Source organism: Lates calcarifer, linkage group LG15 (assembly GCF_001640805.2).
Source record: "Lates calcarifer isolate ASB-BC8 linkage group LG15, TLL_Latcal_v3, whole genome shotgun sequence".
NCBI lineage: Eukaryota > Metazoa > Chordata > Actinopteri > Centropomidae > Lates > Lates calcarifer.
In genome coordinates, this window is record NC_066847.1 from 27,899,659 (window position 1) to 27,923,819 (window position 24,161).

Here is a 24,161-nt window from a genome sequence, read left to right on the forward strand (position 1 = left end):
CTTCCTGAAGTTATAAGAAAAATACTTCTTTTCAACAACAAGTTCAACAGCAGTAAAATATGCATATCTATACATTATGCTGGTCGCTCTGTTTGGTGTGAAACATGATCTGTAACGCATCATGTCCTGGTTAGATGTATTGTACAAGTTGCAGTATTTAGCAACAGCAACGAAACATTTCACCCTTGGCGTTTCGATATCTTCAACCAGTCTTCAAATACCACACATTTTAATGTGTTGTCGTTTCTCTCTGTGCGGTTGGTCCGATTTCCCACGGGACTGGAATGCAGCATTTGACAAATCAGCTGATATAGAAAAAAGAGAAGTCTCGGGCAGGAAGGCCGCCCTCTTGTGTGACGCATGGTTCGCGCTACGGTACGCCATTTGTGTCTAGCAGCAAAAAGCGCGGAGAGTGGAAACAGTCGTATAACAAGAGGTACGTTTACTTAACATTTGACGGCATTGGGTAATTATTAGTTGAGCTGGTTTCACTGAAGCGATAGACGACTCCCCGGGTTGATTTTAAGGAGTGTTTCGGTAGTATAAACCACTGTTTTAGAGGTCGACATTAGCCTCCTTTTTGGGCCTCTGTGCTGCCGTCGTTTTCCAAGCCTTTTTAGCGATCGAGACCCGCCTTTGTCCTGCTGTGATTGGGTTACACGGCTGATCCAGCAATTTAATTGGGCGCGTTGTGCGTATTTCAAAATACATCTAGGGAACATGTTGCTAGTTAGCATGTTAGCCGCGGTATCCAACGGCAGTACCCACAACAAGTTAACCTAATTTGTGCCTTGGTGCAAAAACTGTGTATGACATGAAAGGAGTTTTTACATAGCGTTTCACGCTGTAACAGATATGTTTTGCATTGTCGATGCCGTTTCTCACGTGCATCCTAAAACTCGTTCAGCTAACTGAATATTACTTTTAAGCTAACGTCGGTTGTTGGCAGTTGGTGTAAGATACCTATAAATTCACCCAGATAGAGTTAGCAGGTCGACAGTATGGCCAAGTTTCATTTTGCTAAACGGGCACAGAGCTGCAGTAGAAGCAGACGCAATATCTACTGTACATATAATACCGACACTGTTGCCTTCTGCTGACATACAATTCGTCCAATGCTCTGTATATGGAACGTGATGCCAAACTCCCTCTTACAAACATGGAACCATGAATTTGACACAAAGTAATACCGGTTATAGTTCATCCAGTAGCCACTCCTGTTTTCGGTGAAAATTTTACCTAATGTTCGCGACCAAATAAGCAGCACATTACTGAAAATTCCAACTTGAGATGTTGTTCCTTCTGTTAATCCTGTAGTCGTACTCTACCAAAACACACAGTGGATGGCGGTAGTGAGCAAAACAAGGTCACTCATGAAGTGCTCGTTGGTTGACAGAACCGGTCTGAACCCACCGATCTGAACCTCTTAGATCACTTTATTGATACTGTATATAGATCTGTGCGTACATGTAAACTGAGTCTTGGTAACAGAGCAGATGGGAGGACATTGTCCAGCATTTCACTCCAATCCTCACTAACTTTAAAACAACAAAATTTAGACGGAAGGGATTACAAAAAAGTATTTGTGCCTTTGTGACATTTTACATATGGATTGCAGAAAAAAGCTGAAACGTAATATTAATTGCTCAAAGTGGCCCCTATATGGTATAATGTGATGGTTGCGAGAGCTTGAGTTTAAGAAAACAAGCAAATTGAGGAAGAACAATAAAATGAAGAAAACCTCTTCATTACTTTCACAACACACATGTCACATTAAAAAAAAATGCAGATGACTGAAACACAAGCACCCAAAGGAACATATCAATCAATTTGACTATAATATGTGGAAAAAGAAACTTCAAAAACAGAAAATACAAGCAAAGACAAAAATACCTCTTAAGCTGCAGAACACTCAGCTATTGACCTTTGTAAAATTACATTGTATCCACTAAAAACAGATGTTGAAACTATTACAACAGTGTGATGCATTAAAATTATGGTTATTTATATTTAAATGTTATTACATACTTTAGTAATTCTGACAGTTACTGTATCTCTACTGAATCATGCATACAGGAATTTAGTAATAAATCTTAAACCAGTGATGAGATGTGCGTACTCCATTAATGACTGTGACTGAAGTGGACATGTGTTTTGCTCATTAAACAAGTAGCAATCGCCAGCTCTCATGCTGGCAACAGTTTGTGTCTGGAAGCACTAGATGGCGACATTGACTTGTGTTTGGTCAGACAGTGTTGCTGAAGGACTGATCACTTTTCAAAACTTGTGGTTAATTACACAATTTGTGGTTAATGCACTTAACTTGTTTACAGAATTTTCTTTCATTCAGTGTTGTGTTTCAGACAAAAAAAAAGTTATTTTTCTTTCCCCCCCCCAGGAAGCTTGATCCAGCATTGATGAAAGCAGTCAACTTCACTGTCAGATGTAATTATACCAGGGTATGATATGGATAAAACATTGATATCAGGAAAAGAGGAGGAAAGTGACACCAGTAGGAAGGTGCAGTCGGATGATGTGGAAATGGAGGAAAATAAAAGACACTCTCCCGATAGGACTGCTGAGCCCCTCGAAGCAGACAAGGAACTCGCTGAGAAGCCGCGGCCAGACTCTGTACCTGAAGATGGGGATAACGTCTGCACAATTTGTGGCTTCTCAGCCAAATGCCCAAGATCACTGAAGATTCACTATGCACGAAAGCATGGAAAGAACTCAAAGAACAGTGATAAAACTGAAAAACCAGCTGCAAAAAGTGAAAATATCTGTGATATCAGTCCAGCTGAAACCCAACAGGAGACAGACATGGAGACAGAAAGTGGTGCTGAGGTTAAACAAAACCAGGAGTCTTTGGAATTAAGATCAACAACCAATGACAGTGGCATGAGCACAAAGAGTTCAACTAAAAAACAGAGTCTATCGGACAAACAGCAGGCAGATCAAGAGGACGTGACTCCCACCCAAGAGAGAAGAGTGAGCAAGCGAACCCCCAAACCTAAGATGATTCACTCCTGCAACTACTGTGGGCAAGAGTTTAGGGACAAGGCTCCTTTAGATGTTCATGTCCAGAGATACCACACCAAAGACACTCCATACACATGTGAGTATTTGAGTATGTGTGTAGTTTTTGGTTGCATTTTCACTTAATATGGTACTGGCAAAATGCATTAATTTTAGATATTTCTATTTTTATACTTTCTCAACATTTATTATCCTAAGTTATGACTGCAAACATTTTTTTACCTCAACTTTTTATTTGGATGGTTAAAATGACTTGAAAAATGTCTGAAATGTCTTTCAGTTGATGCTGATGAGAACATGGATGATGAAGAGGAAGCTGGGGATTCTGGGAGCCCTGTGAAAGCTACTCCAACACGAGTGGTGCCCAAACAAGCGCAGAGCAGGTTCCAGCTGAAGTGTGCACACTGTGATTTTAGGGTCAGTAACCCTTCGCTGCTGGAGAGCCACGGTCGAGTCAAACACCTGGACCAGGAGTGGTACCGTTGCAAATTGTGCAACTTTTTTTCAGCCACACGTGAGTGGATGGACGTTCACCTGTCCTCAGATAGCCATGTGCAGCAGCAGACAGGGAAGAAAAATGCAGAATCTTCCTCGTTTGAAGTCTATGTTGAGTGCGTAAGCAGAGACAGTGCTGGAGATAGTGCAAATATAGACGATAGGGCTCAGGCTGCTGGAGAAATAGTAGTCACTTTGACAGAAGGAGACCAGGAAACTGAGGAGGCAGTGGAGGCAGCTAAAGCTGAGTTGGTTGAGGTGGAAGATTCAGAGCTTGAACCCCCCAGAAAGAAAAGAGGAAGACCGAAGCAAGGGTCCACGACTACTTGTGGATACTGTGGCCTGGTGGTGTCGAACGCCACCAACCTGAGTGTTCATGTCCGGCGTAAACACAGCAAGGAGTACGGATACAGCTGCACTCTGTGCAACTACAGCTGCGTGACCAAAGGAGACATGGATCGTCACTGTATCACCAAGAAACATGTTAGACGTGCACAAGAGTGTGCAAATAAGAACCCTAACAGGGCCTCACAGAGCACCAACAAAGAGCAGGAATCTGACAACACAGTCTCTAAAGGACACAGTGGAGGAGAGCCTACTCAGTCAGACACAAGCCAGAAAAAAAGTAAATATGACTCTGTTAATGCTTGCAGCCACTGCGATTTTGTTGCTCAATCAATTCCTTCTCTACATCTCCACGTTAAGAGAAAGCACACCAAAGATTTTGAGTATGTCTGTCTAGCATGTAGCTACTATGCTGTTACGAGCAGAGAAATGTCTCGCCATGCAAATACAGAGAAGCACAAACAGAAAAGCCAGAAATACCTGGAGCCACTGGGCGCTGAGGGACAAAGAGCTTTGGCGCTCCCATTGAAGCTGAAGGAGGTCATTGAGCTTGCAGGGGCAAACTCTAACCCTGAATGTGAACCTCTTAGCCCCACAGAAGAGTCTGGATCTTGTTCTGATGATAGTCAAGCAATGGAAGGTCAGAGTACAGCTGCCTCTGCCATCACCACAGGACCTGTTGATGCTGAGGTTAGTGTTGCTGGCAGTGCAGATGAGAAGCAAACAGAGAATATTACAGCCTCCACTGATGGAGAATCAGATCTTGCCAACCAGACTAAATTCAAAGTAGTATCTGAACCCCAGCAGGCTCCAGCAGATCTTCAGCCTGCAGTCGACCAGTCTGCACAACAAGAGAGCCAGGAGGAAGTTGGTACACAAGAAGGCGATGAACGTTCACATGCTGATGTGATGATGACCGATGCAAAAAGTGACAGCTCTCATTCAGATACACAAATGTCCAAAGCCCCTCCTTTTGATGCCTGCATTGTATCAATGAAGACACTTGCTGAGCAGGAGCAGGCTCTGCAGGAGGGTCTGTCTCTGGAAGGTGAGGCTGCTGTGATATGTCTGACCGGAGGCTCACCTGTGCCCTCCAGCCTCCCAGCCCCCAGTTCTGCATATATTAAGAAGCTCAAACCCAAGGAGGTGAAGGTGAGAGAGGAAGCCAAAGGAAGCAGCACTCGCATACGCTGCGAGGACTGCGGCTTCATGGCCGACGGCATCAGTGGCCTCAACGTCCACATCTCGATGAAGCACCCGTCCAAGGAGAAGCATTTCCACTGCTTGGTGTGCGGCAAGTCATTCTACACAGAGAGCAACCTGCACCAGCACCTGACCAGCGCCGCGCACCTCCGCAACGAGCAGAACAGCGTGGAGGAGCTACCTGAGGGGGGAGCGAGCTTCAAGTGCGTGAAATGCACAGACCGCTTCGAAACAGAGCAGGAGCTGTTTGTTCACATTAAAGAGAAACACGAAGAGCTCCTCAGAGAGGTCAACAAGTATGTGCTAGAGGACACGGAGCAGATCAATAGGGAGCGTGAGGAGAACCAGGGCAGTGTGTGTAAATACTGTGGCAAGGTGTGCAAGAGCAGCAACTCCATGGCCTTCCTGGCACACATTCGCACTCACACTGGTATGTATCCTGCTTCTATTTACTCACACAGTCTTTCTCCTACTCTCTGGGTCTCACACACATACAGTCTGTGTACACCAATACACCATATATATCATGCAAAATGTGGTCAAAGCTATTTTAGAGAAGGTTAATTAAAGGATCTCCATAACCCCACAGCCTACTACAAGTTTTTTTTATAACAATACATGACAGCATAGTATCAGGGAGATGTTGATACTACTTAATATCTTATGTCCCTGAAAATAGTTGGTACTTGGTAGCACACATTTTAGATGCTTTTTGATACAAGTTATAATCCTAAATGGGCTAGTAATAATATTTGATTAGACAAATGAAAAAATACATTCACTTAAATGCAATGTTAAAACTCTGCAGTTGCTGCATTCATTATTTAACCTCCTGTAACTGATACTGATTGGGCTTGTGGTTATTATGAGGCATTTTAATGCCTTATGAGTTCCTGAACACATCAAGTTTTCCTAAAAATCTCATAAAAGGAAAGCTGTAATCTCTTTGTGGAGCTGCTTAGCTATTAGGCCTCTGTTTTCAGGTACAACAGTATTGAGTGGGGAGATACAGCCTCTCCTTTGGCAGCTCAGGCTAATGTTAAGGCTACTATCTACTGCAGCCAGGTAATAGCTGTTTCAGTAGAGATGAAGGTAAAGACTGATTGAGCTTCAGACCAGCAGGAGAGACGCTAATGGACCCCAGATTGGGATTCCCTGAGCAACGCTTGGTCAGAGACATGTGCGACTCATAATTGATGTGTCCATTACCAAGACTCAGTTGTAATTATAGTCAATAAGTCTCTGTAAATGTGTTAAAGCTTAGGCTAAAAGCATTGGAGGTCCAAAGAGAGGTGGGCTAATAATTTAAAATAATCAATGCAGACGTATTCAAAGCCTTTAATTTCCCTTGTGTCTGTATGTCCATGTTTGTGTATATGTGTGTGAGCGCTTGTATGCCTAGTGAATGTGTGTATATGTCAGCCTTCATGGCTAGCTGATTATCCTCAATCCATTAAAATTTATCTTGTCATTTATAATGCAAAGCAGGGCTGCATTGTTCAGGGCTTCGGCAGTGAAATGTCCAGCAGGTTAAGAACATAGGGCGCTCCATTACTTTTCCCTGACCGTGTGTATTAATTGCTTTTAAAATCAACTTAATGCAGGAACGAGATGTGAGGGCGCCATCAATAAATGCCCTTCGCTGCCTTCCATGGTCCATCCCCCTTTTAGCCCAAACTTTAATGGGACTTTAATTGAAGTCAGCGCTCTGTGCTTACCACATGTGTACATGACTGTATGCGTCTTTGTGTGTGTGTATGAAGTATCTGTTGAATAGGAGATAAAATAGGATTGTTTCCACTTTTGGACATGGTGACAGTGAATGGTTTGTGCGGGTATAGTAGCTTTGTCGTGTAGCTCATGTCAGAAAAACCAAAGATAATATTCCCTACATGTCCTGACTAAACACTGGTCAAGTACCTAAATCAGTGTGCTGATTTCACTCCATTATGTCATCATATGCTGCAATGGGCTAAAATGTGCTGCTGTAAAATATCTTGATATTTTGTTGCTTCAGTAGAATAAGGGGGATAACCAGTGTATTTGCTGGGGTAGATTAATAATTTATCTTAAAGGAAACCTGAATATTTTTGTCCTTTTTTTATGATATGTATGCCAGTCACCTTGTGTGCCAAAGTCAGATTGCTTACAGCTCAAATCAGATTGCTTAAAGCTGTAAGAATTGGAGGTTAAAATCCTGATGATTAATGTTGAGCCCCTACTTTCTTCTTATTAGCTGTTAGTCTATATGTATTCATGATTTTACCCCATGTCATAATTCTTGAGTTTTGAGGTCACTTTCTTAGTGTTACTTAAGAAAATGAAAGCTGTGATGCTGAGGTCCCAACAGATGGCTTCAAGTCAAGGGCACGTTCTCAGGTTTCAAATGATGAATAGTTTGTTTTTTAGGTTTACTTCTTTTTATTCAATTGAGTTATGGTCTTGTTTATAAGATTACATCTCCACTTTCATTTATACCGTTCTTATTTGTAGAAAGCACCTATTTCTCTTCATTTTGACAACATATGCCAGTTGTTATTATTGCTAAGTTCCCTCATTACAGTGAATTATTCACCTTTTATGTGGTGGTCGTTTATTCTGGGACTTTGTTTGCAGGGCTGCGGAGTAGCACGGTGGGGGTCTGCCAGTTTCTGGGCTGGGAGCACGTCCAGATCCTTTTAATTAAGACCTAGTTTTTATTCACTTGATTAATCAGTGAAATCAGGAGACGGTAGTGGGAGGCTGCACACAGATTTGTCAATTTGTCCCTTAAAGGAAACGTGTACACATGCTTGCATTTTGCCAATGAGGGTACGGTTGGAATTTGCATTTTGAGGTAAATTGGTCACTTTTTCACTGGAGCGAGCTGTCTGACCTCAGACTGAGCCTTAACATAATGGACACACGTGCCATGTGTGCATGTTCACACACCGGATGTGATGCATGTTTTTGGAAATAACTGAGAAGCAGAACAGCAAGCGTTCTGGATCAGGATTTTTTTTTAATTTCAACATTTATAACTTTTGTTATAAATTATATTTTTTGTTTCCAAAACCATGGCACCTCAAATTGACATTTTACATTTTTATTTTACTCTATTATTAAGCCTAAGTCCATTTCTCAACTGGATCCAGACCCAAACAGGTTAGACCAAATGGGCATTCAGTATGTAAATACAATGCCAAAGGGATTTTTAATGACGAAGGATGAGATGTCAATTGATCTGCATGAGTTCTCTTTTAACCACCATCATCACTCTCCATCAAGCTAATCATTGCATGGAATTTTGAAAGCTAAAAAAATGTAGAAGGATCAAATGGAGACAAGCATGCATTTGAAACTGTGAAAATAGACTGGTACAAGTGCCTCCTGCTGCAGCAGTCACCCTGCAGTGGAGGAACTGGTGAAACAGTGTGTGCAGAGGGAAGTGTCTATGCTTCAGAAGTCTTTGGATGAGCTGGCACACAACCACAAGAAGGCACTGAAGGAGAACTCGTCTCTCAGGAGAACTGTTGGAGAGCCGGGGAGGCAACTGGCCAAACTTTGTGAGGACAACAATTCTTTCCGACAGACTCTCCAGAGGATGGTGGAGATGGTAAAAGCCAAGGATGATGGTGGAGACCAGAGCTGTGAACAATGGCTTCTAATTTAACCGCAAGAGCAGTTTCCCCCATTGCACCTTTCACCCCCTCCTAGCCTCCCACAGACACCAGCTCCTCAAGATGCAGAGACACAATTTCTGCCTCACGTGAAATCATCGCCAGATGGGGCTTCCACTAATAACTCTACACCATCCATCAATAATATCTTACCAAACATTGCTCTGCAGACTTCGGACCCAGAGGTAGAAGACAAAAACTTTAGTATTCCAAAACTCAGATATGGCCTCAGCGTCCAGATTATGAACCAGCATAGATGTTTAAGATGATTGTGGAATTCTCCACCTTCATGTTTAGGGCGCAGAAAGTGAAATAGGTTGGATGGGAAACATGGCCTTCCTGGGAATGTTAAAGGAGCTTCTTCAGAACTGTTTTGAGGACATTATCTTCCCAATTTTACACATGAAGTTCAATTTATTCATCATGACAAGGAAACTTTCTGTTTTGTAAAATATCAGGTTTATCTTGACTTGGACTTGAGTCTAAAATGCTTAATAGAATGTGGTTTTGAAAGAAGTGAGCATTTAGGTGGCAGGGGGTTAATGAATGATGCTATCAAATTGCATTATGGGGAACATGTAACATGTGTCTTTCATGTATCACAGGAGTATCTCTGTAATACAACTGCAAAATTTTAAAGCTTTTGTTTTTACTGCTCCACAGATGCTGTCAAACTTCACTATAATTCACTATAATTCACTATAACATAAAATATATCTTAGGTAGGCTATAGTAATTGAAAACAATATGACTGATAAAAATACACTTTGACTGTATATATTTGACCCTGAGTGTGAGAGATTATGATTACTTATACAGTGCTTGCTGCACAAACTGTGTGGTAGAGCTGCAGCCAACCCGTGTTGGAAATTGTGATGCTCAAATGCTAACAGTGTATATTAGCTGGTTGTAGAAATAAATATAACAAAGTGAACATTTATTTATATGAACTTATCATTTATTTTTCTTTTCCTCTGAACCTGAAGGATAAAGCCAAAATGTGACAGGGGTGTATGGCATGTACAAGGCCTAAGTCATCACGTTGTGTGTGTGTGTGCACGTGTGCACATATGCATGTATGCGTGTGGGTAGTGAAACATTGCATGAGGTTCTTCTCCCCTCTCAGGAAATGAATTAGTCATTCCCTGTCTCATCTGGGATGTGAAGGAACCATCGCCCCTATGTGGATGGCAATATTAATTTAACATGACACTGCATTGATGGTCAATTTCAGTTTCACGAAGGCTGTTTAAGTGGAGTGGTGGAGTATTAATGTGATAAGATGTGAGAACTGAGGGACGTTACATCTCTCTCCTTTCTGCCATGTCTCATACTCAGCCAGCCATCTGGACAAATCAGCTCCCCACACGCCTCCCTCTCACCTCAACTTTAGGATGTGTGTGAGTGAGAAGGAGAGAGAATTATTGTCTCCCCTTCTGTTTGTCCATGGGTGATTATGTCTTGTGAATTTAATGCGTGTGTCTGTATGCACTTACATAGGTGTGAGGTGGGGTTCTGCATCTAGATGTAGGTTTGTGTAGGTGTGATGGTGGGTGTGGTGTGAATGTGTATGTCTGTCTTTTTGTTTTCTATGGGTGTTGATGATTTTGTTGTGTGAATTCTTTTAGTGTGTGTGAGGGTGTCTGCACATTTAGGTGTGAGGTATGTAGTTATGTATAGGGTTTTTATGTGTTTATCTGCCTTTATTAGCTCTTGTGTGTGTGTCTTTTTAACTGTGTGTAGTGATTTGTGTGTGTGTGTGTGTGTGTGTGTGTAGTATACTGTAGGGACACGTGAAATGCAGAGGCTGCCTTTGCTGTTGCCCATGTGTGGACCCCCACCCGCCCCCTGTGTTTATGGGCCTTGTTAGCACAGGCTTGCCTTTCAATCTTCGTTACTGGCTTAAAATTCGATGTGTCGTACTTCCAGCTCACAGCAAGTGAACCGTGTATGAACGAATTAGTAATCTACACAAAGTGCTTAATCAAATCAGCGGCTGCCCCTGGAATAAATATTGTAGAACGTCTTGGGATATTCACTGGGAGAGGGTGAGGGTTTGCTCAGAGATGCGTATGTGGATATCATACCAGGCTGCCACTTAGATTGCAGTGTCGCACTGTGTGATGCTGGCCTAAATCTGGCTCTGGCTGCTAAAACTAGGGAGAGTTTAGGAGGAATTTGTTATAGTTTCCACTTTATTTTGCCAAATAGAGAATGTTGGTTGAATTCAGGGTTGGGTTTTGTTTGGTGAGTTGTGAATATATATATATATACATATATATATATATATATATATGTGTGTGTGTGTGTGTGTGTGTATATGTGTATATATATATATGTGTGTGTGTGTGTGTGTGTGTACACAGCTTCTGTATTTGTCCTAAAGAGTCAAGTCCCCTGATTTAAGTTGAATCAGAAGTCGTTCGTGCGTCACACAGACAGCACAGGCATCAGCCCTCGCAGTTCTCCTCTTAAATGACGGATGGCAGACAGAAGCTTTGCCACTCTCTCAAACGCTACCCCGCCCTCTGGACTTATTAATGACAATAATTAGGGAGAAACCTCCCTGTGAAGCCCGCCAGAGTGATTAGCGCTTTAATGATGGAACGGGAGGTAGTGAGTGCACACAGAATTGATTTACGTATTCGCCCTGACCTTTGGAATCCAATTTACGCATCCACAGGCAAAGGAAGAGTAGGTAAGAGATGAAGGAGAGTGACAAGGATAGATAGAGAGTGAAAGAAGAGACGCCTGGCACTTGGAGTGTGACTGTAGTTTTTATGGGGACTGGAGTAAGGGCATCTGTTTTTATAATTCTGAAGTCATTTTGTGGCTGTGAAGTAGGTTGAAGTCCTAGCACAGAACTAATAACAGTCTCACATGCCTGGCATTGAAAAATGATCTGTAATGTGAAATCAAATTTTTGCCCAGCTGCTATACAGTCATGTTTTATTAAAATTGCCACTTCTTTCTTTCAAACATAATATTACTGCGGCATATGAACTCTCCGTACTTTGTTTTGTAGGATCTAAGCCCTTCATGTGTAAGATCTGCAACTTTGCAACCGCTCAGCTGGGAGACGCAAGGAACCACGTGAAGAGACACCTTGGCATGAGAGAGTACAAATGCGACATCTGTGGGTGAGTTACAAGGAATAAAAGTTTGTGACTGAAAACACTTTCTAACTATCCTTGATAGCTGGACATTTGGTACTTTTCCATCCCTTATTAAGTAACTAGTGTACTCCTAGTTGTTAAGTGTGCATGTGTGTTAGAGTTACACTGATATTCTTTTAAGATTTAAGTCTTAAAAAAACAGCCATCTGACAGTTGATGTGGCCTTATCAAATTCGGGACCCATAATTTAGCATTTAGATAATAACATTACCTGCTGCCTCTATAAGCATCTCATATTTACCTGGCAACAAACTTAGGAATAGTTTAGGAGGAATTTGGTTCAGTTTCCAGAATAGCTGTTATAGTTTCTGAGTTGGGAGTTGAAATTGAAAAGAATAGTGACAACCAGTGAATATTCCTCTCGTCAGACGTAGGAAGGTTTCCTGTTGGTTTCTAAGGAGTGATCTGCTAATTATCTATTGCACAGCCAACTTTAAATAGCATTTGTTTCAAACTGATTTATAATTCAAGCCAATGTAACCCTGTCTGACCGCAGTAAGAGAAGTGGGCTGGGTTTGCTACTAATCTGAGGCAAGTTCTTTTTTTTTTTTTTAAATTGTGAGATCTGTAAAATGAATAAATACAAATATCAAAATCTCCTCCCACACTGCCCAAATGGGCTGCTGATCCAAAGAATTTCATTAGTATGTCTTTAGAGAACCTTGGTGTCCTTTTGGCACCTCGGTATTTTGGTCGAGACACTTAACACATGCTAATATTTATTCAGACAAGAAAATTACCGCACACACCAAAAGCAATTCAAAAATTTTAGGAATAGTCTCACCTTAATGTTTGAATAAACTCTCTCTAACCGTTAACTGCTCCCAGGTCCTTTGCAAAAAGACAAATGTATTGCTCCCAGTCAACGTTCCTCATGAATTTAAGGTAAAAGAAATAGTTTATTTTACCTTCTTCATGGTTTCAGCTGTACAAATAATCCTAATTGGAAGTTTATGTAGGTAACCACGAGGCTATAAATACTCAGCAGTGCAAGAGTACAGTTATTATCCAGCTACCTTGTACCCCCTACATGTGGACCATATGTTGTGTTCGGTTTGTTTCATTCCCATGGTGGACCTCCTCACTGCCTTGCCATGTTCAAATGGACGTGTTAAGCTGTTTAACATGCAGTCAGGGAATAGAACAAATTGTGGGATTTCCAGCTTTGTACCATCGAGCTTTTGCTGCTACCCGCTCGCTAAGATGAAGACATATGTAGAGTTATTAGTTTCTCCCTCTGTGTAATTCTGTGTAAACCGTTCCATTTAGTTCAGTCACTGGCTTATTTTGTTCTTCTAAAGCCGAGCAGAGCGAATGTGTTTATTTGCTCCCGCTGATGTTCGCAAACATATTACAGCAGGAGCAAACAAGCTTTGGTTTAAACACAGCTTCTCCTTTAATGAGAGGAAAGGCTCATGTTTCACAAGCCCTCCAGCTGAAACCCTCTCCTCCCAAGTGCTGCAAATGTGTTGGGCTTTGACCAAGCGTCTAGCTTTACATACACACGCGCACAAACACACACACATACATACAGAACAGTTCTCCAATATGCCTTTAAATGGGACTACTAAATACAGCCCCTGGTTTCACAAATCATGTGGATGGAGGAGCTGTGTGCTGCCAGTGCCAGCCACTGGTGACAAATCGGCCCTGTGTGTGCTTTCAGTACTGACTGATCACCAGGCCATCCCTCCTCTTGACTAAAGAGCAGCAAACACAAAGAAACCCCCAGAAACACCCTCATTAAGGCCAGAGCCATACATACACATAACCTGCTCCCCTCCTCAAACTTTTCACGTTTGATGATATGTCCTTAATCTGAATCTAAAGCACGTTGCTAATGGATGGCCATGTTTCAGGTATAATGCGTAATGTGATTACCTGTTTTGTTTTGGGTGACCTAGAAAAGTGAGATTATAGTGCGATTAAGCTCTGCATTCTCCTGCGGATACTAATGACGGGGCAACATTTCACTTAACCAAAAAAAAAGTTATTCAGGATTTTTCAGTGTAATCACCATTTATCATTTCAATTAGCACAGGACTGTGCTTGAGCTGCTTTTTCACAATCGAAAATTTGGATTTCATTAATTTATTTCATGCCTTTATACTCTTGGGCCTCCATGGGACATAGAGTTTTGTGGGTTTAGTTTATCGCCATTTTGTTTAGAGCATCAGCTCAGTGTATTGTGTCTGTGTTTTTTCTTGCTCTTCCTCTCCAAAAAAAGGGAAAAGAAATCCCTCTTCACTGCCATCGATTGCTGTCTTTTCCTCGTTAAACTTTCAGACTAGAAGATTACCTCGGCGCTGACACCGTGAGCGAATGTATGTGCTGCACCTCAGCTGTCCACCTCGCTTTAGCTTCAGCCTGCCGCCGCCGGTCTCTTCTCAGGAGCAGGGGAAGTTGTTGATAGTTAAAGATCATATTGTTGTGGCATTTAATTAACAAATGCAAATGCAAGGCCAGGACAGATTGGAACCCTTGACCATGCTGCCAATCAAACCTGAGTGTGCGGGTCAGAGCCTCGCTCATCATTGCTAACACCTTTTAGGCTTTCTGTCCCTGCCTCCCAGTTTCTCTCACTTCCTCCAGACGTCTGTTTGTCTGTGTTTCTACCTATCTATCTGTTTATCTGTCTTTAGATTTGTCTTAATTTGGCTATAAAGAACTCTTAAGGTGCAAAAACAGCAGAAAACGCAAATTGGCTGTTTGCATGCAAGATAAGATTTCTCATATTTAATTGGTTAAAAAAAAATCCTCCAGCATGTGAGACGGCAGATTCTTGTGTTTCCTCCCGGCGTGTTTTGTCCACAGTGGGGCTCGGCCACTTAATGAGCCTCCTCCTCCTCTCCTCCATCATCTACCAGAAAGGCCGTGGATTCAGCATTTCCACCCTCCCGCTCTCTTGTCCTCCCCAAAGATGCAATGGACATCCAGTGCTGTTGTAGGTGTTAAATTATGCATAAACAGTCTAAATGCTTTGAGGCATTGGTTTAATATCTCAACCCGGGCCTTATAAGTATTAACACTATCATGGACATGGATTGTCCTCTTGTGGACTGCCATTTTATGATTATGGGTCATAAGCTGCCCGTTTCCTAGTGTCACTTCAGGAATTTGAGCAAAACTTAAAAACCGTTGCTTTCTCACAACACAGAAAGTTTGCAACGTGCTAAAGTTCGCCTTCTCTGTGGAGGAGGCTGCATTGTGTTTTTCCCTCCCTCCCTCTCTCCCTCCCTCGTCTCAGTTTTCTTGACTTAGTGTTGGAGAGAGTATATATAGTCATGATTTCATGTTGGGTGTTGTGTGTGTGATTTGACTGTTAACAGGATGGGGCTGGCTCATGTCAGGGTTTTTATGTCCCCCCTGTCTTGTGAGATTGTCTGGTCTGTTCCCAGAATAGCCCATCAGTTCCGCCCTGCGTGGCTCATCCGCTGTAATGTGCCTTAATGCCCGGGCCTGTATGAGTAGTGTGAGGCCTGGCAGTGACAGTGGAGAAGCATCTTAGCTTGCTGCTTATCCAGAGAAAGCCGTCACTTAACTCAGCCCCTCTATTGTCTATCCACACCCCTCTCCTTCTCCCCTGACGTGATTCTCTATAATCCTCAAACAGATTCTGGTTAGAACTCCCTGAGAACTATTTTTATGTTTTTTTTCCTCCCTTCTTCCCATTTAAACATTAATGGTTGTTGCAGATGAAGAGAGGGATCCCTATGAGGATGATTATAATGTCACTCCACTGATCTCCCGCCGCCCCGAAATAATTGTACATCATCGCTTCATAACGTGTCACAGGGACACGTTGGTGGCGTGCAATTAAAACTGCAGAATATAATACACCAAATTACTGCCTGTCAGGCCTATGAACAACACACTCGGTATTTGAGTTACACTTAATCATCACGTACATTAGCGATTTTACTAAGATCCCTTCACCCCACCCCCCCTGCTTATACAGCAAGGACGTTAAACACACTGCTCTTTGCAGGCTGAGGGGATTGTGTCTGTAATACAACAGCTCTAGAGTAGCTACGTATTTATGTTAGAGTTAGACCTTTTGAAAGCCGATACAGTCCTGAATTGTTTAGATGTTTGTGACCAACAGCGTGCACCATGTGTTGGCAGGAAATGGAATTTAGAATTCATTAACACACAACAGATGTAAACACAGACTATTTTCCTCAAACAGCTCAGTATGCCTTTTGTGTTTGCATATTTCATTAGTGGTTTTTATCAACCTTTAGATGGCTGTAAATGTGCACTTGGTGGCATGTAAAGTAAGGCACTGTAAAAATCTGGTATGATCACTTCAAGGCAGACCACCACTAATCTTATTTACCTTACCTGTTTAACACTGGTCATCATAGTGGCATCTGAATTTATCTAATAAATAGCTTTATTTATAAATTAAAAAACGGTTTACCATTAACCCTACCCCTAACCCTAGGCTAAGGCTAAAATTGTGGTGAACTATCTTTGGCCCATGGGTAATGCCCTCCAGAACATCCTTGAACTTATATTACAAATAGCAACCACATGTTCATGTATCAGTTCTCCATATCTAGATGTGTAAAGCCCTTATTAACTTGTTTTGATCCATTTATTTTATGTGTGCTCAGACACACGGCTGGGTATTTATTCCCATCAGGAAGACTTATTAATATTTACTGCTTTGGACACTTCCGAGTGTCTGTCTGGGAACATGGTCCCTGTCAGTCACTGTAGTCCTCTTCACCAAAATAAACACATTTTGCTCTGATGCATTTAACTAAATTTAGTGCGCCATTATCGGAAATGAAATAAGTAACGCTAAAGGTCATTTGGAAAATAATGCAGAAAGGCTGGTCTGGAAAGGTTAAGTATGTGAAGGAGCTGTTCTGATGATAACGAGGGCGGCGTATGGCTTGGAGAGCTCGGCGTTCTGGTTTGACTCGGCACTCTGCGATCGCTCTTTATGACCAAGACAGCTTTACAGCCCGTTACCCCCCATAACACGATAAAGCGCAGCATAATGGATTGGATGTGTTTAGTAGCCTTGGGCTGATGTTTGTAAAATTAATGTTTTTTGCAATAGAAACACACTCATGCACAGGCACACATGCACACACAGAAAAAGGCAAGAGAGGAAAAAGAGAGGAGAGAGAGAAATCAATTCCAGACAGCATCGATGTATCAATATAAATCCAGCAGTGTACAGTTTTACACTTTTTATACTTGTTTTGGAGCTGGCTTGTCAAACTTTATTTCTTCACAAGTGACGTGTCCTCGCAGATTTCTCTCAGCTGAGGAGATGACAACAAACATATGACTTCATTAGTTGGGTTTGGATTATAGGCCTAATACTCAGCAGAAAGGCAATGAATGCTATTAAATTTGTGTTTCAAATTACATAGTACAAGTACTTGAGGGAGATAAAGTCTGTTTGCTCGGTCAGTCTCGTGCTGGTGAGAGGAGGCTTTTGAAGAGTTTGAATGGGACCCCACTCGGCATCTCTGAGTGTGGAAGACAAAGAGAGAAATCTCTGTCAGCAGATCAGTCCTATTAGGTTTTAATAACAATCTCATATTCTTTAGTGGGCACACAACAGGGGCCCGGGGGCTTCATAATCAAAGCATTTCCCTTTAATCAAAGACAAACAAAAACAAAACATTGGGTCCAGACACTAAACGGCAAGATCAGTAGTTAAGCTAGGGAGCCAACACAGCACATAGGCTTATGATAGTAAGTTATACTACTCTTGAGGACTCTCTAACTTAAGAGGCTATTGTCTGCCCTATGTATGATCTCAATAGCTTTTTTTTCTAAAACATTAAACTTCTTGTGACCTCAGCCTTTCTTAGCTTTTTATCACTTTTTGTTTTGTTAAAATCTCAACTTACAGCACTTTCTGGACAAAAATGAAGAGAAGTAGGAATCTTTGCCTACAAGACCCTATCTTAAAAGCATTTATATACTTTGAATCTACCGTCTAAAGATTATTATGTGCCCACAAAGGCAAATTAGCTGAGTTCGATAAAGAAACATGAGTAAAATAAGTTTGCATCCCTTACCTGAAACTGGGTCCCTGACAAAAGAAGTAGAAACTTTATCCTTTAAAAGTAGTTGAATTATTTTTAAAATGTTGCTGAACAATCCGTTCTATAGAGCTAATCATGTCATAGGTATATTGTAGGGGAAAAAAATAAAGAGAGGGAAGTTAATGAGTGATTAACAGCAGCAATTAAAAGATGAAGAGGAAGGCAGATGAAAAAAGGGGTGTAATTAAAATATCAGTCCTCTCATTGTCAGAAGTGCGAGTGTCATCCATTGTGCACTTATTAAAAAGCTGGGTGGAGGGGAAGGAGCGAACGGCGCTTAATTCCCGCAGCCCAAAGTGTCTGGTAATCTGCCCATGGATGGAGCTGAAAAAGGCTGTAACTCATGTTTAAGTGTTGGGGCCGTGTCATTGCAGGTTCACAGTCATGCATTTCTGTGTTGACACCCATCGGGGCAGGGGATATTTGGCAGTCAGGAGTAATTTAACTTAATTAATGGGATGCATATTTGATGGAGGAATAAAATATCCCTGCTCAGCAAAGTGGAAAAGGGGAAAGATTTAGTGGGAGTTAAAGGTGGAGGGGAGAGTAATTTCTGCATTCAGTTACCGGCTGCTTGAGAGACAGAGAGGGAGAGAGCAAGGGAAAGAACGAGGGGAGAGAGAGAGAGAGAGAGAGAGAGAGAGAGAGAGGCTGATAAAGATGGCAACCGGGAGAGAGGAGAAAGTGGAGGGGAGGATGAGAGATGGATGGTTGACACAAAGCTGAGCTGATGTGTAGAGGGGAATGGGCTGTCCCTCCATTGAGAGGGCCATCAGACTGACAACGCTTGATTTAATTGATATCTGGACTGAGCCCTTTCTCAGCGCAAACAGACACATTACGCTGGTTTGCAAACTTGTGGCAGAGCTGCCGTCTGCCAGCGGCCTTTTTAATATTCATGAGGGGGCTTTTAAGGGCGTTCGGCAACTGTCTCCTCCCTCCCACCGCCGCCGCTGCCTGCTTTCCAACGTCTTTACTACCAACACACACACTTTACCTTGCACTCACTCACACAGCAGACACGCAAAACACGCTGGTTCTCCCAGACAAACCCGTGGCCTGACGAAAAGCTGTCACGCTGCTCTTAATCTCCCCTGGCACTTTTTAATTGACTTCCTGTAGGTATAGATTATTTTCATGGCGAGTCTGCCACCGAGATGTTTGATACCGTCCCGGAGACTGGCATCTGGGATGCTTGTAGCTCACCGGAGATGACGCTGCTATCTCTGGCTGACTCTTTCTGTCTCTCCTTCTCTTCTTCCGTCTCTCTCTCTCTCTGTGATGGCCAGACTTATTGGGGAACAGGGGAGAGGTAAAATGCAATCAGTCATTGCCATCATCATAATTGAGCTGATGTACCTGCTGGGAGTGCTGGGGAAATGTTGGCTTGGGTAGAAGGGAGGCTCTTTGTGTCTGACTGAAGCTGTTAGTAGCAGTAGACCGATATACAGGGCAGGTATTGGTCTTCTGTTAAAAACTGGATGTCAGCCAGTCTGTGTTGTCCTCCTGATATGATGAATATGATGCAGTTTGTTTGATTATGTACTGTATTTATTGTACAATTAATCTACACCATGCTGCTTGTCTAAGGTAAGCCATTAAGTCTAATGAGACAGTTTGATAAGATTCCAAACAATTATCCATGGATTATGGTTATGATCAGTAGTAGGTCAAGTTAAATTCATTTGTATAGGCCAGTATTACTTATGTTGTCTCAATGAGCTTTATAAGCCCACAACGTCAGCACAGTCTAACCCAGTCTAACCAAGCCTAAACTATTAAGGAGCAGGAAAAAAAAAACAAGAAAAACTCTGATGGCTGGGTTTGCAACCAGAGCCACAGGTAGGGAAAAGATAATTACAAAAGAGGGTTTAATGGGAAAAAGGCAGTAAGCTATAGGAGTTACTAACTAGAAACAGTGAGATTATAATATGTCCCATACTAGTGTCCATTGTCGCAATGTTTTGTCTGAGGCGTATTCTACCCTAACTGGGATGAAATCTGCATGGAGAGACACTGAGTCGCTCTAAGTTTTCAGATATTTTGGCCTTGAAAATGGTGACATTTAAAGTTATGAAATACTCGCACAAACTGTCAGCTGTCAGTGGCACAAGTCCAAAAAACATTGTTAGCGATACAAGCCCTCATATCCATCGGTACGCCAAATACTGCTCTCACTTTGTGTATCACATGTGGTCTGGCCCACACATGCTCATACCAGGCGCACAAGCAGACAGGGCCTCCGCCTACGCAAACCCATCCATTTACACGCTTTTGTACAGAGACACACACACATACACGCACACACACACTGTCCTCCATGATAAAACACTGTACATACGACGTTGTGGTTTAATCAGGCAGGATATCTCTAAGATCCTGTTTGTGGGGTAAGTGCTGGAGCCAGCATGAATCCATAGTGGGGGTTAATTTTATTGTTATTTTCAACCCTTGAAGATTAATCAGAGACAGAATGTATATGTTTCATGGGCTCCATCCTTGGCAATCTTAGAATATGGATAGTTATGCGATGTATATATTATGAAACAAACAGTATCTAAGGACAGGACTATTCTTAGATGTGTTAGGTGTTTGTTAGCTGTGATCTTTATAAACAGGGTTCTATATTTAATTCAGATCTACGGAGTGATTACATAGGGCGTCTGTACTCCTGTTTTATAATCTCTCCCATTAGGTTTGCCGCTTGTTTCAGTCTTTTTACTTGCTAACTTTGGCCCTCGTGCTTTGTAGTCCATCATTTCATAGGATCCTTCAGGCTTAATATCACAAGATCTCCATGATTCTCAGATTTATGAAGTGATATTGACCACTGTCTATGTGAAACAGATAATAAGCTGTGATGAATGGGTGACATTAGTGATGAAATTACATCAACCTTAACAGGCTATTGTATTAACACACCTAGCCGATCCTACTCCTCCCTGCCGCCCGTTTAATTGATTAATTGCTGACGTGGATGGATGAGGGGTTGCGGGTCTTGAATCGGTGGCTGATTGCAAGTCAACCATAAACAGGAGCAGCCACAGTGGGCCCTCAAGGGCAATATTCATGCTCCCCAACCTTATGGTGATTCCTTATCCAGCTCTGACAAGAGGAAAAATATTCGGCCATAAAAACGCTGGTATCACCGAGCTGACATATAAAGCCCTCCGTCACTCCCTCTCCCTCTCTCTCTCTCTTTTTCTCTTTCCCGTGTTGCATCTCCTTTACCTCTCAGTCGCTCAGCACACCCGTCGGACTCTGAAATCACCCATCCTCCTCTGCATGTGTAGCTACAGTCCCTTAGGTGGCCCCTGCGCCTCCCCCAGCTTTAAATATGAGCAAATAATGGCGGAGTGAGTGATGCTGCCTGTGTCCTTGACTGGGATCCTCTGTGTGCTATAGCCACATCTCACTGTCTCCGAGCCCCGTGGGACCCATAAAACACCCCCGTAGAAAAACTCCCAAGGCTTGTCGGTGGCATCCGTTGGATGGATGCAGGGATGCAGAAAGGCAATGAGGTCTTGGTGTGTGTTTATGCGAGTGTGGAGGGGGGTAGATAATGTCTGCACGGCTGTGTATTTAATGAGAGGGGCACTGTGTCCACTTTAATGTGTTTGCATTTCAGATGTGGTGCAACAAAGTTATTAAAACGTTATACTGCGTGTCAGATCTCTTTTATGTCTCACTGTTTGTTTGCTTGCATCTTCTGTGGCCCTAGCAGCTGATGTTGCGTTTAGTGGTGGAGGAGGTTAGGATCAGGCTTTGTGGCTGCCACTAAAATCTTTTTCATCAGCGTAGTTGCCACCAAATGGTGTTGAAGCTCCTGACAGGGGCAGATGGGGGTAATTTTTTGAAGAGGGCGAAGTGTAAGAAGGAGGAGGGAAACGGGTAGGGTGAGTTGCTTGCCTTCCGTTCCAGTATCCACAAGTGTCAGGCCTGCAGGAAAGAGGAGTGGACATGTGGCCAGAAAAGAAGTAGACCCCATTGTCAGCCACATTGTCTTTACTCTCCTCCAAGACTGCACTATGTTAACCCCTGCGCCACCGAGCTCCTCCAGACCGAGGCCTGGGTCTGAACCCCTGCAGCCGGCCGTGAAAACGCTGACACATCGATTACCCCGCCGGAAAAACAACCGTTGAGCGTGATGAGGAAGAGCACGCCATGTGAAGAGGAAGCATTTATTCATTTATTCTGTTTATTCAGCAAAACAAACAGAGGTCAGGATTATGCTGCAGCACTGATAGCTCTGTGTCTATTATAGTTAAATTTCACATTAAGGAGGTTCACTCTTCCCACTTTTATGGTCATTTCAAAGCCCGCCTGCTGCCATCCAAGCGCCCCAAGCAAAAATCTGATTACTTAGACTTTCACAGGCCACGTAAGCTCAGAGTAGAGCCAAAAAAAACTAATTTGTTTCTTTGAGTCCAGTTTAGAGCTCAAAGAAACAGATGCTGGTGTTTGTGACTTGCAGTCTCTTTACTGAACATTAGATGGCGCCATACAACTTGCTAGAAACCCACAGTCACAGATATCATTTACAATATCTGACTGCCTGGTGTGTGGTACATGTGGATCTCTTGCATGAATGAAATGCAGTTAAGATCCTATTTGTTCTGTTGGAAGGTTTCTTCAAATCTGTGACTCTTAACATTTATCTCAATTGATATTTGTCATTTTTAGGCAAAATACAACCAGGATATGTATTGGGTATAATTGTGCATGTTAGTGGCAATGTCAGCTAACAGAGGTCACAAAATCAAGTAAAACTTTGTTATAAATAGAGCTGGTTTCATTTTGGATTACAAGTAAATTGTAAAATTAATTAAATGTGTAGATGTCTGCAAAGGGAGATGGCTCATTTTAATGTACTCGAGTGTCCACTGCTTGCCAAAGTCATACTTTCAAAAGTAGAAAATTTGTTAAGACAATATTTCCCCGTCTCTTTGGTGAAACTACCACAGTGGGTGTTAGTGCAGTAGTAAATGAGAGGAGTTGGAGGCTGGGCTTGTGGCAGGGGCAGACGTAGCGTTCAGAGGGGTGTCCCTGCCGGTGCTGCTTTAACTAGGACAAGCCTCTCTATACCGGTGGACCTCAGGGGCCGATCAGCAGGTCTCAGGAGAGGCTCCCCGCACCGCCGTCTCACCAGGCCTGTCACAAGGGGGCTGATTCTGGGCTGGCTGGCTGGGTGTGGGGCTGCTGTGATGATGATTGTGGGTGTGTGGGTGGGTGGGGGGCTGACATGCCGAGAGGGCAATTACAGCAAGGACAAAGACTACACAGTGATAAGTCCCCACAGCACCCTAATGAAGAGCGCAGGTTAGCCTGTTAAGAGGACTGGGGAAATGAGCATGGCCTCAGTGCGTGTTTGTTTGTGTGCGAGTGTGTTTGTGTGTGTTTAACCTACCCGAGGAGGATACATCTTCTGAGGTCATGTTGCTACCATGCTTGCTAACCTCACTGACGGATGCCTTCCCAAGCCGGTGTTTTCCCCGAACAGAGCAAAAGCAAACAACGACATGAAACTGGAAACCAGTGCATCTTTAGGGAATTGTATTCCTGTGGCAGTGTACAGTGAGAAAGAAAGTCCTGATGCAAGCTATTAATGAAGTGCAAAATTTAAAATATCATGCCTTCGGTGGGTAATTGTAGCACATTAGCGGCTCTACAATTTGTTTTTATCACACCACTTAATGATTTTTTTAATAATATCCCACTTAAAAATTCACTACATTATATTATGCATTTTATACGTGAAATATATTGATGAGTCTGTGGGTCAGCGGTTGTAGAAAATATATTCTGGATATAAAAAAAAGAAGTGTAAAACAGAAAATGAAAAAGGAAAACGGGAGAAGGGAAGAGGGAATCATTTCCAGAGAGGGATTAACTGCTTTCCTCTTTTGGTCACTTTTGCATATCAAGCCTGGATGTGATTATAGCCAGATCGTGTTATCAGGCAACAGATCCCAGATGAAGCAACACTCTCTTCTTCTCTTCCTCCTCTTTCTTTCTTTTCTTTTTCTAACCTTTTTTTTATTTTGTATTTTTTTGGGGGGGGGGGCAGAGAGAAAGAGAGATGGTGTGTACCTGATACTGCTGTGTTGGCACACCCGTCTGGGATCTGATAAGAGAGCCTCTGGAGCGGTGCTTATTCAAATCAGTGCATG

At 42.6% G+C, this 24,161-nt stretch overlaps 1 protein-coding gene across 1 annotated transcript in view; it reads left to right on the forward strand.

The window, feature by feature from the left end:
• Positions 1 to 238: 238 nt before the first annotated feature.
• znf407 (zinc finger protein 407) overlaps positions 239 to 24,161 on the forward strand; it is a 141,740-nt gene continuing 117,817 nt past the window's right edge. Inside the window, exons 1-4 of the mRNA XM_018683751.2 lie at positions 239 to 436; positions 2,399 to 3,115; positions 3,317 to 5,509; positions 11,764 to 11,878. Coding sequence (XP_018539267.1) covers positions 2,467 to 3,115; positions 3,317 to 5,509; positions 11,764 to 11,878 — 2,957 coding nt within the window. The 5' untranslated portion in view covers positions 239 to 436; positions 2,399 to 2,466. The remainder of the gene's footprint in view (positions 437 to 2,398; positions 3,116 to 3,316; positions 5,510 to 11,763; positions 11,879 to 24,161) is intronic.